The sequence below is a fragment of the Rhagoletis zephyria genome, unplaced genomic scaffold, assembly GCF_001687245.7.
Source record: "Rhagoletis zephyria isolate East Lansing unplaced genomic scaffold, Rhagoletis_zephyria_1.1 Rzeph_scaffold_05021, whole genome shotgun sequence".
NCBI classification, from domain to species: Eukaryota; Metazoa; Arthropoda; class Insecta; order Diptera; family Tephritidae; genus Rhagoletis; species Rhagoletis zephyria.
The window spans coordinates 15,033-33,837 of NW_016162104.1; the positions used below are offsets into that span (position 1 = coordinate 15,033).

Genomic DNA, 18,805 nt, shown 5'->3' on the forward strand with positions numbered 1-18,805 from the left:
AAAAAAAAAAAAAAAAAAAAAAATATGCATAAGTATGCATGCATAAAAATAAGTAGAAGAAAATGAAAATTAAAATACAACTGATTGGTTTATCACAGAGACCTTGAATATAACGAGCAAGCAAGCCACCTTCGAGTGCTGGAAATCTAAATGGCAGTTGCTGCCCTCCCACCACATGCCGGGCGCGCGGAACCAAAGTTGCTCGTATGCTTCTACAGATGTACACCACTTTGTATATTCTTAATGCGTTTGTAACATTGTAGTTGATAGATATCGCATCCTTCACTTTGCAATCAAATATGTAATCATCATTTACGATTATTTAATAGATTTATTGTGTGAATGTTGCATATCGCAAAAGAAGGTGTTAAGTATTTATTTATTTACTTATTCAGAAAATAAAAAACAAGAAAGAGCATGTAAAGTAAAACCTTAATGAAAGCTGATAAGCATCAACGTTAAAAAAAAAAACACGCTCACATGTGGCTCGCGCTTTTGTAGACATAACAGTAGTGGTGATGGATCTTTGGTAACAACGGCAGTCAACTTTCATATTAGTCAACTCAGTTAAGCTTGAACAGAGGGCCAGGCACTATCAAAAATTGCCATGCAGTGATAGTGGCACGCGTGGTTATCAGCTACGTATTTTTTGTTTTGTATCGTAATTGGTCACTAACCTAATGACCTTCAAGGAGAAATAGAAAATACCTTCCTTGCTAGTTTGCGAATGTGCTACAAGCTTTGGTGTGAATAGCAGAAAGAAGATTACTTTATTTGATTTTTGCCGGTGTGATGCAAAAAGTGATTGAAAAGATGAGGTTTGTTGAAAGTTTTAATGGCAAGAAAGGAAAAAATAGTTTGAAAAACTAAATGAACTTGCTCAAAGTTTTTATAGTAGGTACGAGTATAAAATAAAAAATTAAAAATGTACAGTGCCATCTCGGTAATCCAGAAAGCCTTAAACCTGAGGCCGTGCGTTATTGGGAGTGACCGGATTATAGTTGATGAATGACAATATGAACATTTTTGCCAATTAATTATGTACTTATACAAGCCCGGTTGAACCCAACATCAAAAAATAAAAAAAAAATAAACAAAAATCGTTTTTTTTTTCTCAGCTCCAAGTGTATTTCTGCCATGAAAAACAGCTTCTCATAAAAATACAATCGCCGTTCGAAGTCGGCGAAAACTGCAGGCTTTTCCTATGACAATTAGCGCAATAATATACCTATGAATAAAGTTGAACCAAAAACTACATGTGTAGCTGCGTACGAAAAATTTTGCCAGAATACAAAATACATATTTTCCTATTTATTGTCCGAAGAGTAGGGTAAAAAATGTGGTGAAAGTGTCCGTTTTGTAGAAGTGTCCGGATTACAGGGTGTTCGTGATACCTAAATAACATTTAAGGAATCAAAAACTAAATGAACATAAAAACGGAAAATTAAACAAGTAAAGGTTATCGTTAATTTCTTTATGCTGGAATGATCGGATTTAAATCAAATTCGTATGTGGGACCACCTGTGAGGTAACACCTTTCCTTAAAAATAAAAAATCGAAAAGATAAATACCATTGAAAAAGATAAAAAATAAATTCATGTATAAAATATAAAAATACAAATTTTTTAAATAAAATAAAAAAAACACCCAGAAAATTAAAAAAAAATGGAGGATTAAAATACATACATATTAGGGCTGTGCGATTATTCGATTACTCGACACTACTAATTACTAATACATTACTAATCAGTTTTCCGGTTAATCAATTACTCGATTGATCAAGATTTTGATTACTCAAAACGATGATTAACGATGACTTGATAAATGATTACTCAAAAAAATTAATTTTGCTCGTTAAATGAGTTTGCTTTGAAAAATGCTTATTTTCTTTTTTACATTCTGTACATGAAAAAATTATTTTTGAAACCAGAAACGTTGTTTTCAAAGTTATCAAGGAACTTCAACTGCTTTATATCGAGCCCTAACCGCCAAAATAACGTAAGCGACATTTTTTTCAACATTTTCTTTTTGATGCAGAAATATTCCTAGAGCATCTAGATGCATTTCTGCATCAAAAATAAAATTTTGAAAAAAATGTCGCTTACGTTATTTGGCGGTTAGGGCTCAATATGTAAACAGTACTTTGAAATGTTTATTACTCATTTTACTCATTAATCATAAAGCATATTACTCATATATTTTTGTTTTTAGTTAATCAAAATTTTGGTTACTCGAGTAATTGAACTTTTGAGTAATCATAATTTCCAATTAATCGAATAATTGAGTTATTTACTTTATGGTTAATTAAAATTTTGAATAATCAATTAATCGCACAGCCCTAATACTTGTATATATAAAGAGTACGGTAAAAAACTGAAACATAACTAAAAATCAAATAAACAAATAAACAAGAAAATATATAAAAAACAAAACGGGGAAAAAATAAATAGAAAACAAGAAATAAAAAAAAGAAAAAAAAGAAAAAACAAAACAACAGTTTACAAGGCGAACTTAGCTCAGTGGGTAGACCATTGGCTTTGTACACTGGGGTCGCTGTATCGAATCCCAGTGAAGAAGTCTGATGAGGGGACGTGGTGATCTCCGAAACAGCAGCTATAACTTTTACCTATATGTAAATTATTATTGTTTTTTCACACAATTTTTCATAAAAACAAAATTGTTGAATATAAAAGAAAAAAAAATTAAGAAATTATATCAAAAAACAAAAAAAAATCATACATAATTAGAAAATAGAGAAATTGGGGAAAAATATAGTGATAAAAAGGGAAACTAAAAACAATAAATAAAAGAAAAATCCAAAACTAAATGAAAATAAAAACGATAAAAACAAATCAAAACCTACACAACAAAAAAAAAAATACATATAAAGATAAAAAAATAGAAAGGTAAACTAAAAACAAGTTTGATTCAAAATTAAAAAAAAAAACAAAATGGTAGTTTTTCAAGCAATTTGTTTCAAGACTTCAGGATGTTCCTTCAAAGTCGGGAATAAAAAATGTTAACAAGCGTTCGGTAGTTTTTCAAGCAATTTGTTTCAAGACTTCAGGTGGTTCCTTCAAAGTCGGGAATAAAAAATGTTAACAAGCGTTCGATTAAGAAGAATCCAACCCCTTGTACAGGGACAATGCTCATGTCCCTCCAATTGCCCAAAACAATACGAGGGAGGGACAATTTTGATACATATTAGGGTTGAACTTTATTAGCTCATTTCAAAATTTAAGTTCCTTTTTTGATGAACGAACAAGTTGTTGTTGTTGTTGTTGTAGCGGCTACTAAGCCCCATTCGGGTCGGTTCATCCATCAACGTTGTCGTCAATTCCAGCTAGGGGGAGGCCCAAGAAGTGTGCGACTTCCACAGGGGCTGTCACACAGGGGCTGTGGGACAGGGGCGTCAGCTGAGTGGGGTTCTCTACCGATCTAACTCCGTTTAGGTCGGCGAAATCCATCAAACGAACAAGTTGTTCTTTTTGCTCGCTGGTTCGTTGCATTATTTAACCAGCTTGAGTTTAAAGTGAGAGCGTTAAGTGTGCCTAATTTTCTGTTGCATGCTGTCGCGCGTCATTGTTCCGATCTCGTTTGTGGGCGTACATGGCATGTTTACGCTCTTTAAGCACTTGCTCTTTCTCTGTCCATGCCTGTTCATGAACAAGAAGAACCAGGTAGCCGAAGGAGCAACATTAACACAAACACAAAGGTTTAGTTCAATTGAAGGACCGTTCAACCGCACACTCTTCAGTATCAGAAGTTGGACCGAAATATTTTATAGCTGAAGGAAGATTACTTCAAGTCTTCTTTCTCATTTTCATTTTCGTAAAATTTACTCTTCTTCGGCGAGTATGTCTTTTTTCTTCCATCTGTCATGTCTGTAGCAGCTCATCACATCTACGGCGAGCTATTGAATGTAGATAATAAAATTTTGCATGAAAAAAGTCTATGGCATTTTTGGCGGAGGTTGTTATACAATTATTTATTTATGTTTTAAAATCGTTCCAGGTGTTCAAAAAATGCCCAGAAATGCTGCAAAAAAATTAATTAACGACGAGGTGTGTCTTCCAATACAAACAGCTAAAACCGCAACAACAGAAACAATAATTATAATAAACTCAGAAAACGATATACGAGGTACTACACCAACAAAATCCACTACTACTACACAACCAGCAGGTCAAGAAAAGAAGAAGAGCAAAGCAGAATTAGAACAAACACAGCAGCAAACACAAAAACAAACATTAAAAACCAAACTACATCGCAGAAAACGGCGACGCAGACAAAGAACTAAAAAACGTACCAGCACAGGCTGTGCGAAACCCCCATCAGAAACAACAACAACAGCAGTAATTAAAGTAGCTGCCGACAAAAACCCAACTAAGTCAAGAACCTCGAAAAAGTTCTATTGTCCGCCTTATTTCTCAACACTCTATCCCGTTGTTATCGAGACTTGTCTGGAAGCAGAGTTACAAGCCACCAGCGCTAGCAGCAAATCGGGTACAACTGCAAGTAACACAAGCGCTGCTGGAGTTGGCGCAAGTAGCACCGGCGTTGGTGCAACTTCTACTCCACGCCCACCAGTCAGTGCTGGGGGTAAACGTCAGTTACGCAGGCGGCGCAGCGTCACCAATTTCAGCAGCCGCAAGAACAGAGCTAGAGCCAAAGCAGCGGCGGCAGCAGCAGCTGCGTCGGCTGCAGCAAAAGTACGCGTCAACAGTAAGGAAACCGCTGCACGATTAGCGACATTACGCAATCGAAAAAAGCCAGAAGAGGATAGCGCCAAGAATAAGAGGAAGCAGCAAAAGTCAGCAGCGCCTGGTACTAGGGGCACCACCAGCAGCAGTGATCAGCAAGTAAAAAGGCACGCAGGTATGATAATCAAAGATATTAACACTTATACTATTTGCATGTATATATGTATATATTTTCTTACCGAACTTCTCCGCAGCCTGGTATAACTTGGATGAAGCATTGCTGAACAAAATCGAACCACTCGAAGTTGAGGTGAAAAAAGCCGGCAGTAAGCGTAAGCGCGACAGTAGCGTTGCAGTAGCACGCAAGCGCAATAGCATCACACATAAACACACTCCGCCGCCCGCGGTGCACTTATCTCCAGCAGGCTTTGATTTTCCTGCGCTCAATTGCATTGGCGCGCCGGCAGTGGAAATTATCGCCAGTACCAGCATTGTTAAAGTGTCAACTACAGTCACTGCTGAGTTAACAGGCGTCTCAACTTCAACCAGTATTACAACAACAGCGCTAGCACCAACAACCTCAACCACATCTAGTGCTTCTGCGCCAATCTCAACCGTTGGCAGCGGCAAAAAACGCGGACGTTGCAGCATGTCGCTCTACGAGCGTCGCTACCAAACCACTGATGCAGAGGCGCGTGCAGGCGCGGGCGTAGTCACGAACGGCTACCTTAGCTCGACGCGCACCTCATCTGCCTCATCTAGTGCCGTACACTCGGACGCTGACAATACCCAGGACATCAGCCAACAGTACTATATGCCCGTGGCATCAGTCTCTAGTAGTGGGCTCGCCGGCAGCAGCAGCAGCGGCAGCGGTGTCGTTACAGGCGTACAGCTCGGCAACGGCAGCGCACTTAATCATGCACCATCCATGGCGACGCTGTGCAACATTGGCAACACTTGCTACCTGAATTCGGTGGTGTATACGTTGCGTTTTGCTCCACAGTTTCTACATAATCTCCATCATTTGATAGTCGACTTGTCGAGCATACAACAGTGTATTGCGCGACAACGTGCCGCCAAGTCGTCGTCGCTGGGGCGCGGCATTAGTGCGGTGCAGCTAGAGAATGCGCGCAGTTGGAGCAGCAAAGATTTAGCGGCACTCGAGCAGAATGCGCTAATGAGTGCCGGTGTAGGTGGTGGTGGCGTGGGCGGCTGTGGTGGCGGCATTGGACAAAAGAGTAGTCATCAAATGTTGACTGAACGTTTGCATGAGCTTTACCAGTGTTTGCATCGCAACGAGTTGGCCGAATCGACGGAGCCCTTCCATGCGGATACCCTGCTGCATGCGGTACAGGATGTGAATGCAATTTTTGAAGGAAATCAACAGCAGGATGCGCATGAATTTCTAATGTGTTTGTTGAATAGCATTCGAGAGACTTGTCAGCTGCTGATAAAAGCAATTGGCGAGTATCCCGATTTAATAATGAATGGGTGAGTTGTATTAATAAATGGATTTTCAGAAACTAATATACATAATATTAAATATTCCATTAATCACAATAATTGAATCAACTTCATAAAATTAATTACTTCGTGTAGTTACATTCGCAATCCCGACGAATTGGATGCCTACACTATCGAACGTGACGCACTCACTGGTGGTGTCACAGCCACCACAAGCAGCAGCAACGCCCTTGCTGGTGGTAGCAGTGCGTCCACCGCAACCAATGCCACCAATTCATCGTCGTCTAGTCTCAGCACAAGCAACATAACGAAAGCGTCATTCTTCTCGCGCAAATCTAAGCGAAAAGAGGAATCGAAAAACTCCAAAAACTCACGTCTACAATCTCCTCTGAAGGATGGTCAGAGTGGTGGTCTGCAGGCAACTTCCAACAGCTTATTCTACTTGAACTCTGTAGACCTCAGCGGCGCGTCAGCAACAGCAGCCAATGCATCGGCAAGCAGCCCAAGCGCCACAGTGAAAGGTGTGGCTAACAACACCTCGGCGGGCAATGATTCGAACAGTGAACTTTCGTCACCTGTCAGCATGTTGAAGGATAAAGAACGTTTAGCTGAGAAGATACGCGAATTGGGCTTGGATTTTTTTAGCGAAGATTTTGAAGGTGTAACTGTCTCCACTACCAAGTGCTTGAGCTGTGAAACGGTGACGGAGCAGAAAGAAAGCATGATCGATATAGCAGTACCGGTGCCCATTTCCGGCTATGACGTCGCCGATTACTCGGACAAACCCAGTGCGTTTATACAGGTAAAAGGGACCGTGCTTTCTCTATTTGTTTGCAAATATATGTGAATATACAAAACTGAAATGCAAACTAAAATGTTTACAGTTGACTACATATATAGTAACCCTGCTAACCCTAAATATGTGTTTTTGTACTGTTTTACACAGAATTCATGCGTTACCCGCGAATTCTTTCGTGGCGAGAATAAATACCGCTGCGAGCAGTGCACAGGCTACACCGAAGCCATACGCTCCATTTCGTATGAAGTGTTACCGCGCCTGTTGATTATCCAGTTGAGTCGTTTCTCCGGCGGCATGGAAAAGATCAATAGCTACATTCCCACTTCGTTCACGTTGCAGTGTTTTTGTGCCAAATGCTGCGAGCTCAGCGACGCCAACAAGCTGCACATCTACAAGCTATACAGCGTTATAACACATGTGGGCGCCACAATGTCCGTGGGTCACTATATCGCTTACACCTGTTCACTTGAGTGGGCCAACGAATATTTGAACTGCCCGAAGGATAGGCGAAATGCTAATAGCAATAGCGGTTCACAGCAAATGGGCGGCCAAGCAAACGGTCTGTCAAATAATAGTCTCTATCCGTTGGGCGGCGGTTCAGCGGCGTCTGGTGGCGGCTCCACGCCAAGCGAACGCAGCAGTCCCGGAACACAAGCTGCATCAGCGGCAAGCGCGGCCGCCTCGGTGCTCGCTTCATCGGGCTCCAGCCTGATGAAAAAGATGAAATTTGGACGCAGCAAAGCATCTAGCAGCGGTGATATGAGTAAAAATGTGAAAAGCCTGAATGGCATCACGAGCAAAACCATCACGAATGGTATTGGCAAGCTCAGCATGAATACCACATGCCACAGTTTGAGTTGCTGTGCAACACGCATTTGCAGCGTACAACAGCAACAGCTGCAGCAGCAGCAACATCAATTGAGCGCCAGCAATAGTGAGTTGAGTGAAGAGACACTGCAGAATGGTACGAATCACGCCTCAGCGTCCATGAGTGTCAGTGGTAGCAGTAATGCTGGCGGCGGTGGTAGCGTTACTGGCAGTGCTGCCAGCAGCACAACGAGCGGCTACAGCAGTTACCCAGCCGGTTATGGCAGCACAGGACGTGGTGGTACGAAAGCTAGCGCTTTTGGCGGTTATGCGTCTAGCTGTGGCAGTCTTTCTGCGGCCGGCAGCAGCAATGGCGAACCCATTTGGTATATGTGTGACGATGACAAAATCAAAGCGATGACCCAACGCGAATTCGAAGAATTGCTGTCACCCGCGCGCAAAATCACTGTTACGCCGTACCTGCTCTTCTACGCACGCTTCGATTTGCAAACATCGACGCCACCTAGCGCTAAATCCACTTCAACCGCAGCGCAACAATCATCCTGGTCTAACGAAAATTTGACGCAGAATCCGAGCGCAACAGCAGCTGCCTTGCATAAAATGTGAGTAACGCTGAGCGAGTCGATGGTGACGGCGGCAGCAGTGGCGGCGGCAATGTCGTCGGCACAACAGCAACAAATGCAGTTGCAGCAGCTGGATCAGCTAATGGATGCAGTCGCTGTAGCGGCGCATTCCCGCAAATCCAGACATCATAGTTGCACGCGTCGCCGTTGCAACTGTGAGCAGGTAATTTAATTAGCGGCTGCGATGGCGCGGGCGAATGGCAAACGCTATGAAATGAAACGTAGAAAACGACGAGCGCTAGGAGGAGCTGTAACGGATGATTATTGCTATAGGCGAATAGGAGGAGGAGGAGGAGGAAGTCGCACATTGTCCGCGTCATCGGTGGCGGCGAGAAAACATGCCCGCATGTATACCCACGCGCCTGCCTCTTTTCCAATTGTGATTGTGCTAATTATTATCATTATTTTTTTTTTTATTCTTTATTATTATCGTTATCGTAGTGAAACACTTACAAACACATACGTACATTGAAGCAATCAGTTTGTAATAATGAATAAAATAGTTATGCTTACTAAACTTTTTTCACATTTCATTAAGCAATTAAATATGTATTAATATTTTACGCGTAATGCTAAATATAAGTGATTTTAGTTAACACTCGTATTATTTTAGGTGTTTTAAGCAAGAAGACTTGCTTTGTATGCGATTAAAGTTTAACAGTTTGAATCTTCATAGTTGAGCTTGACCAATTTAGCTGTAAGCTCATTCGGAAATACGAAGACATTTTTTTTCAGAATAAACAAATTATATGGGTTTCCTTTCACCTGAGAAGAAAGATCTGCCAAAAGAAAAAATGTACATAGTTTTCTTTACACATCGAGCTTAGCGAACGTATTACTACATACCATTCAGCTCTTTTATTAAGCTATTCAGCTCTTTTATTAAGCTATTCAGCTCTTTTATTAAGCTATTCCAGACTTTAATTCAGATATTTGGGTCTTCGGTTGTTACATCAAATCCGCTGCTTGTTCCGATTTATGGCGTTGGCTCATGGAATAGCTCTTCCTGTACCGTGTCAGTCGTTTGAACTGTAATTTAGCAATTAAGCACTTCAGATATTCCGTTCATTCGCCCAGCTCTTCAATTGGATTATTCAGCTCTTTCAATTGGATTCTTCAGCTCTTTCAATTTGCTAATTAGCCCTTTGATTAAGACTCTCAGCTCCGCTATTGAGCCGTTCAATGATATTTAAACTTTTGACGTTCTAATTCAGCAATTCCGCTATGAAATTCAGTTATTTGTTGACATTTTTAGTTTCTATTGCGACTGCTTATGGCAGTCCCTTTTTTTTGTACGACTTGGCACTATAATTGAAATATTCAGACACTCGGCATACCAGCGCAACTATACTGATATTCTTCGTAATGACTGCTAAGCTAGCTGTAAAGGTCTTTACTTTAAATTAGATTTTTATTCGTCATGCTAACTCAGATTCCTATGTTGTATTCAAAGTTTATTGCTACACGCTTTATGCCACTAAGTTCTACTACATGTACAATTGTTAATATAATAGCCTACAAAAGTAAAAAAAAATCCTTTTTCGTTTAAAAATAAAAATTGATGAAAACAAAGTTGACTGATTCCTCCCATTTATACATATAGTACATACAAACATAAGGCAATGCTGAAAACCTAACAAAAACATACATATGAAAGTAATTGGAAAGCATTACAAAAAATTAATTTAAATAAAAAAATAGTTAAAAAAAAATTTATAAAAAAAACACACTTAAAAAGCCTTAGGCCTGTTCGTACTCTGCAACTACTTGATAAGTTAAGTTAGCGTCGATAAGAAAGAACAAAAATAACGATAGTACATACTAATAATAAAACAGAAGATAAAAAAAAATGTTAAATGCTAAGCAAATTAAAAAGAATAACATACCTATGATTAGTTAAAAATTAAAACATTTGTGAAATCTATTGATCTATGAAATATCATACATATGTATGTATATCAAAACATAAAAATACATATGTACATACATATAATCGCTTTCTTATTTTACAATATGAACAAACTCATTTAATTTTTATTTTTTATTTTTTACTTTTATTTTAATTATGTAATATATGCTAACAGTAGTCACAAATAAATTGCTTTAGTCGCAAATAAAGTATGTATGCATGTTTAATATATGTATATGTTTTTGCAACATATTCATACAATTGAAGAAATCACAACTAATTACATACATACATTACATTGGAGTACATATGTTATCGTTCTTGTCAACGTAATTGTGGTTTATTAACATTTTAATTTTAATGTTGTTATTGAGCATTGTACCAAATTTATGTTTATTAGGAAAAATGGAAAAAGTATCAACGTCTAAGCGGTAGAAGTTATAGCAGCTATTTCAGAGATTACCACATCTTCTCATCAGACTTCTTTTTCTAGACTTAAGCAGGGGTGTAAGGAGATGGAAACTATTTCACACACGCTCTGTCACTGCTCGGTTTTTGCTAAACGTTAGATCTAAACGGTAGGCAGACACTTTTTCGGGGAATTAAATACAAGATGGTCTATGGATATCAGAAACCTGACGAAACTTATTCATATCTTGACTTAGTTTTAAGGGGATATATAGAGCCAGTTGGATTTTTTAAGAACTATGCACCATGATGTAGTGGGTCTATTATGGCCTCCACTCGCCTTAATATGACATCACATTCGAGGAGCTCGTGCAATTGTGTCGCAGAAACGATAGAGATGGGCTCTATTAGCCTGCAATACCCGTTGCCGGTAATGATTCTACGCGTTTGTTTGGAGAGGTTAATTAAAATTTGTATCTTTTTAGATTGCTCTCGGTATGGGTAGAATTCGCGTTAACCCAGCAGAAAAGTGGTAACTATCTTCTGACCAAAAATGGAAGCGATAGGTGGTGCAGCAATCGATTTATTTTAATTAAAAATAATTATTTTTATGATTGTGTTGCTTATTGGCCGTTTAGTATAATTTAATAATTTATTTTTGTGCTATAGGCCATATGTTAAATAAAACATTAAATATTTTTCTGCTTTATTTACTTTTTAGTTTTATTTTGGTCGATATTTCGCCTTCAGTCTGAAGGCATCTTCAGGACTAAAAAGAAAAAGGAAAACAATATTTGTACATCATCTCAATATATTCAGACTGAAGGCGAAATATCGACCAACATAAAACTAAAAAGTAAATAAAGCGGAAAAGCATTTAATATTTTATTTAACATACGGCTTATAGCTCAAAAATAAATGATTAAAATAGTTATTTTTATAAATCATGTATTTTGCATTTCAACACAATTAGAACCCGTTTCCTGTCGAAAAATTGAACACTAAGAATGTTTACTGTTTGACAGGTTATTTTTCTCTTTCTTTTACATGCAATTCGTTATTGTTATCCTACATATTTGAAGTTATCTCTTTCCGATTAAATATTATGCGATAAATAACGCGTTATACAACGCAAAGAATTCCATATGAATTGTTTTCCCCTTGGGGGTTTTGATGTGTTGACGCCCACTTGTTTTTTTTTTGTCTTGCGCTTTTGCTAGTTTCCTTTTAATGATTCCTGCCAACCATATTCGCTCCGATTTAATCAGTTCCACCAAATATGCGTTTCGGTAGTACAATATGTTCCCATGAAATTTTTTTTTTAATTAAATTATCTACTGCTTCGTGTAACTTCTATATCTCTATGGATTTTAAGTAAAGCTAAACGTTTTAATCTTTGTTCCACAGTTTTACTCCGTGAACATGATTTATGCTTAAGAAGGAGCGTTCGAGGGAAGTAACTCTCTCAGGAAGTGTTACGCCTTGATTGCAAGCATTAAAAGCGTCTAAGGTCGAGGCCACGCAATGAGCGGCAAAGCGGCGCCATACAGAAATGCCGCTCAGGGTCGATTACGGATTGCAACCGAACTTCAGTTGGGTGGCCAGTGGCTGAGGTGGTATTACAGATGGCAACTGACAACTGAGTTGCTATATTGGCAACTGCATTTTTGTGGTTCCCGCAGAAATATTGATTTGAGATAATTTATTTTTTTTTGTTTCAACTGTTTCTACAGCTTATTTACGCTCAAGCCTTAGTTGCTGGTTGTTTTATTACCTTCAACTTTATAGAACTTAACTATAGTTGCTATTCATAATATACATTTTCATTTCGGTGGCGTTGCCCATCTGCAATCCAACGGCGGTTGAGTTGTCATCCATAATCGACCCATTAATTTTAAGCCGCTCAGCTGCTCGCCTAAAAATGTAGTTAGAATATGCTCCGTAGGTACATTGAAAAAATTCCTGTAAAGAAACATAATAAGGGTATTCATCACGAACGACAAATGATCCTGAAGATGGCACAACGCCGAAACCGATTTGTCTGCAAACCATGCTTGACAAGGGATGACGGAAACTCGTTCCAAAACGAATCATATTCATCGTAATGTAACAGATATTAATTTAAATATCGCTACTGAAACGCTGAATTATTAGCAAAGAATTTTAATAAGAAATGTAGAATATTGCCTTTGACACATTTCACCAGATGACACAATTGTCATCATCAAATTACGTTTAGTCGAAGGCGGAAATTTAAAAATAGGATTCGGTGCCCACGGATTTTCAAGCAGCTCATAATTCTCGTCGGAGCGTTTTAGTTTTTTCGCTACTTAATAGTCGTTAGGTGAATTTTCGGCTGTCACTTTAGTTTGTGCAAATTGAGCAGCCGGAGGAGCGGAATTTTTCCTCTTAAAATAGTTCGTTATTTTTACAGAACGCATTCGGAACGGTAGTACTTTGGGGTTTGGTGATTCACGGACAGTAAAAATATACTTTTTCTCCCAAATAGGTAAATTAAGTGTATCTCAAAATATCAACCCCCAAAACCCCTACCTGCGTTCGCCCCTAGCAGGTAAGTAACTCTTCAAGTTTGCATAGCCTTTGAACAGTATTTTGTCATTTAAATTAATTTTTTTTTTTTGATTTTTTATTATTATTTAGATTTGTGTAGTTTTTAACCGACTTTGCAAAAAGGAAAAGGTTATCAATTCGTCGTAATATTTTCTATTTTTTCGATTTCTATAATTTTTTTTTTAAGGAAAGGTGGTCCCATACTTATTTGGTTTAAATCCGATCATTGTATCATTGGTAATTAAGGACGAACTTAAATTTTTATATGCGAATTAAAGTCGGTTTTGTTTTTTTTCCTTAAAAATTACCTTTTTTTTATCAAAAACAGTTCAAAGACGTTAAAGAACGTAAAAACTGTTTCTCAATTATAACGATAAAATATAATCGAAAAAATGAAATACATAATTAACAATTTTGCAATAATTTAAAAATAAAAATGAAAATCCTCATACCACAAAAAATCAAAATAACTAATATTTGTTGTCCCTGCTACACTATAAGATAAATTTACGTAATTATGATTTGATCTCGAATTATCAAAAGCACTACGAATTTAAAAAGCCAGCTGACAGAATGTTGAACAATAAAAAAAAATATTTTTAAATGCAAATTGCAGCTATAAGCATTTAGATATACCTACATAAGCAATGTACATAGTACATTTTGTAGTTATGTATATACAATTAAAATGACTCATTGTTAACAAAAAAAAAAAAAAAAATTAATAGAAAAATCCATGCAAAAATGATAAACACTTTAGAAATAACCACATACTACATGTTGTACATACTTACGGTGACCAGATTTCTGTGGAATAGAATAAAAATACATAACATCTTATAATACAGTTTTATTTGAGACAAAACAAAGAAAAAAAACTTGAATGTTGATCTCAAAAATATATACACACAATATATACGGTGGCGAGAATGTAAATGGGGAAAAGACATTTTAGCAACTTTAGGCTACTTTTCTATGTTGAAAAATGTTTATGACATTTAACTTACTAAAAAAATAATACTATGGCTAACTAAAATTAAAAAAAAAGAATATAAATCAAGATTTCAAACTTTGTTGAACATTTACAAAAATTCGACGAATTTTGACTAATGTTGATCAAAATTTTAAACTTTTTAATCAGATTTTTAGAATTATTTGAGCATACAATTTTGTAGCCCATCAAATTTTAGTACAACAAAGTGCAAGTTCGAAGTAGCTTGGACTTACCGTTGATTTTTTAGAAATTTTTAGATCGCGCATTTTCTTCCATACAAAGTGTGTTCGACATTTTTTTTGTATGGGAAAATGGCCAAAACCTTCCACAAAAAAATTTACAAAATTTGCACTTCGTTTTACTAAAATTGAATCGGCTTAAAAACTGCATATTGGGAAAGTTTAAAAAGCTCAACATTTTGATAAAACTTTGTCGAATTTCGCTAATTTTTGTACAAACTTTGATATAAATGGTTTTTGTTATATAACGAGCTACGCTTTCATAAAAAATAATAAACATTAAATAATCAGAAGGCGAATGGCCATGGAATGTTAAAATGTCTCTGCCCTATTTACATTTTCGCCATTGCAACAAAAACTTATATATTTTTTATAATTTCATTAAATTCAAGCTAGAATCGTTTCATTTAAAAAAAAAAAAACTGAACAAAAAATTATAAAAACCGTAAAAAAATTATTGACAGAATAAAACATAACCAAAGTTCATAGAAAATAATGCTATGTTTGTGGCTAACGAATCGGTAGAAATATGAAAAATCGGGACACTTATACGTCTCGACTTTTAAAAAATATTCAGCCGGACAATTTTCCCAAAATCGGCGCTGCCCCACAAAATCGGTACGAATGGTCAGCGTATACATACTACATACATATCTAAATAAATAAAATTTAGCATCAGTCATGCGATTTTGTTCCATTTCGATTTTTCAAATAATTGCATTTAAAAAATATCATTGCATACTTTCAGGTGAATACAAAAATAAAAAAATATTAAAAAAATTGTTTAAAAATGGAAAATAACTGAAAACAGGTTAATAGCCAGTTTCACGAAAGCCCTTTAAACACAAATTTTGTACTGAGAAAGTCTTTTTAAAGGGCACATATTGAGAAGTTTTTACAATTAATATTTTTATGTAATTTTAAATACTTTTTTTGTATAATATTATAGTTGTGCCATGATACAATACTTTTAGAAGGTAGGTTTACCTCTTTTTATCCGCCATGTTAGCTATCTGACAGAAATCGTGTTTCGTATATTTTGTGGTCCAAACTTTTACGAAAAAAAATCCAGCTTTTGACGTCGGAAAATTAAAAACGAGCAAAGCCAACATAGTACAGAAATTTTCAAAACTTATTTAATAATCTTCTTCATAAGAATTACCCAGCCAGAAAAAAATCCGAAAACAAATCCGAAAAAGGAAAAAGTGGTTGAAGTGCGGATTATTTGTCCGTTTACCGATTCCATTTTCGGATACTTTGACGATCTGTTTTCCCACTAAAGTGTGCGGCAAAAACGCATGTACAGACAACTACCGAAAATTGTTTGTGAAACGGATACATTTTCGGCGGTTTCTGCAATTTGTCTGATTGAATTTTTCGTTCAATACGCGTTGCTTCTGCACTTCACAGATGCTGTTTCATGGTAAAAAAATAAAATAAAAAAAAATTAGGAAGCGCCTGACGGAATTCGAACCCGGCACCTTCTGGCCGACTACACATGCATGCTTTCAAATGGTTAGCTTGAACAAATAAAATGCAATTATTGCTTTCAAATAACATTATCTTTTGCGAACGTTTCGAATAAGAAAATGAATGATACCTGTAGTCGTTTTTATTCGTTTCCGTATACGGAAAATTATAATAGAAAGCACTGTTGGCAAAATTTACGTTTCTTTGCTGGCTGGGAAGAGCCACCGCATACAGCAGAATTTATGCTTTAGGCTTACGAAAAATATCTAAAATAACAAGCGAAAATCTCCAAGTTCTATATCGTAGCAGTGGCCACATTGCGTGTTTTGTCACAGACACGGTTTATGTCAAAATTTTCGAAGTGAAACTACCTTCTAAAAATTATTGTATCATGGTTGATGCTATAAAAAATCGACATATATAAATCCATATTTAAAATACAAATACGTATACAAATATTCTGCTGGGTTAATGAAAATTCTCTCTTCTATGAGCGCTTGGAACCTACTTATGAGTGCTGCCCCCGCCTCGATGTCAAAATCGTGGTCGGCGATTTTAATGCCAAGGTGGGCAAGAAAGGGATCTTTGGCGCCACTGTCGGAAAATTCTACCTCCACGACGAAACGTCCGATAACGGACTGAGGCTGATCGACTTCGCCGGTGGGACTGTTATAGGGAACTAAGAAGGAAGCAAGAAGTATTTGCCGCAATAAGAAGAGAGAGGCCGAAATACGTGAGTGCGAAGAGCTTGAGATGCTGGCCGACAGGACGAGCGCCCGAAAATTCTACCAGAGGGTTAGGCGACTTACGGAAGGTTTCAAGACCAGGGCAAACTCCTGTAAGAACAACAATGGCGACCTAGTGACCGATGTCCAGATTGTACTTAAATTATGGAGGGAACATATCGTTCGAATGGACAGAAACGCTCCTGCTCTGAAAGTATTCAACGCGGGCCGCAATGCTGGTAACAGGGGGAAGAGTAAGGCCTCCTCTGCGTTGGAAAGTCGAGGTGAAGAAGGACTTGACTTCACTTGGCATTTCCAATTGGCGTCAGTTAGCACAGAGGAGAAATGACTAGCTTGCTGTTTTGGCCAATAAAGAAGAACAAGAAGAGAACGAAAATTTTACCCATACTGAGACCTCCTAATTTTTTGAAGTCGGTTAAATATATGTATATAGTCCAAACTTGTTAATAATACATATGTGGATGTCGTATACTTAGTCATGATATTTAAGCACTAAATTTTACAGCCGTTTTAAACATGGAGAGTTAACTCACATTTTGCTGTCCAAATATCGAAACTTAACTGCCAAATGTGAGTTAACCCTTCACTGATAATGGACATTCGTCCATTTCGTCCAGCTAGTAGACCGGTGTGCCATCGACGTGTATACCTAACGGGGAGAGGGTTAGGCTCCGTGCAGTGAAGAAGCGTAAAAATTCCGAGAGTTAACCGTTTATTTTCGTGCAGAGATCATCATTTTAATTTCACTATGTCGCGGCGTTGTTCCTATCAAAATTCGCCCTGGTGTCGGCGAATATTTTAACCTTTTCGCACTCACGCATTTCAAGCTCTCACTTTTTTTTATCGATACCACATATGTATGTAGCTCGCGTTACGCACGATCATAAGCGCCATATGTTTTCTTGGGAGCGGCGTGGCATTCCTCGTCATACTAATCAGCTGTTGTTCGGTCTTGCTGAAATCGAACTATTTTTATTAGGCAAATTCATTTTTCGAAAAAGCATATTTCTAGGCTCAATTTATGTAAATTTTAATTACGGATTTTTAAATCAAGCGATTTCTTACACTCATTTATATATTGTGTTTTTTTTTTTGTGAAAAGGTAATTATAAAATTAAATATTAGGGTGGTTCTTCAAAGATCGACAACGAAGTTTTGTATGGGGCATCCTTTTATTTTTTCTACCTACAAAACAAATACATCAATGAAAATATCAAAGTTTTAAACAAATTTGTATGGGTTGTTACCAAGGTTTGAACAAAAAATATTTTTTTTTTAATCCCAAGAAATTCGAAAAACTGTGCTTTAAAACTACTAAATTTGACATAATCGCCCTCATTGCGAGAGCCGTGTCGAATGCAAGTCGTTTTTCGAGAGTCGAATCGTATCTTAAGTTTCACGCCATTGCCTAAAATTTCCACTCGACTAGTGTATTAAAGTGGGAAAACTTGGCAGCACTGTATAGTTTACGACGATTTTCGTCGTTTACTTATTTCAGCACGGCTGTATACAATGCCAATATTGTCGAGTCGTACAATTGAGCCTAATTTACGACTTACGCAATGAGGCTGATTATTGAAACTTTTGTCGAATTTTCGCGTGTTAAAAAAAAATAATTTTTCAAATCTTGTTAGCGGCCGATAGTACTTCTATTAATTTTTATGAAGCACCCTAATAAAGGCCCAATGTCATACTCGCAAGATCATCAAAAAGAAAAAAACAAACATACATATGTACATCGAATTATATGCGCACACTCATATCTATTGTTTTCCACCATCCATATGCATTTTCCTCAACATTACATATGTACATACATACGTCTGTATATGCGAACATAGAGAAATTTAAATAATTCAGCCGTACACCTGTGTACAAAGCAAATTAAAAATTAATAGTCAAAAATCCAAGCTCTGTTATTAGCAAACATAATTAGGAAGCATTTCAAATAATGTACATGCGTACATACATACATACATTAAATTAAATAAAAATCATAGACAAAGTCCAAAATTGCGCTGAAAATTCAATTTCCAAAATTGCCAATAATA

At 37.1% G+C, this 18,805-nt stretch overlaps 2 protein-coding genes across 8 annotated transcripts in view; both read left to right on the forward strand.

Moving 5' to 3' along the window:
• Usp1 (ubiquitin specific protease 1) overlaps positions 1–9,951 on the forward strand; it is a 17,533-nt gene extending 7,582 nt beyond the window's left edge. For 5 of the 7 annotated variants that reach the window (XM_017627064.1, XM_017627063.1, XM_017627066.1 and 2 more), the window contains 4 exons: positions 4,015–4,878; positions 4,958–6,194; positions 6,303–6,969; positions 7,114–8,400. In XM_017627064.1, the coding sequence (XP_017482553.1) occupies positions 4,026–4,878; positions 4,958–6,194; positions 6,303–6,969; positions 7,114–8,400 (4,044 nt within the window). In that variant the 5' untranslated portion in view covers positions 4,015–4,025. Of the gene's footprint in view, positions 1–540; positions 819–4,014; positions 4,879–4,957; positions 6,195–6,302; positions 6,970–7,113 lie in introns of those variants that run through there. The other 2 variants (XM_017627068.1, XM_017627062.1) reach the window with 2 other exon arrangements.
• LOC108371487 (protein bunched, class 2/F/G isoform-like) overlaps positions 3,760–18,805 on the forward strand; it is a gene marked incomplete at its 3' end in the record, with an annotated part of 18,165 nt that continues 3,119 nt past the window's right edge. Inside the window, exons 1-2 of the mRNA XM_017627057.1 lie at positions 3,760–3,765; positions 4,815–4,819. The remainder of the gene's footprint in view (positions 3,766–4,814; positions 4,820–18,805) is intronic.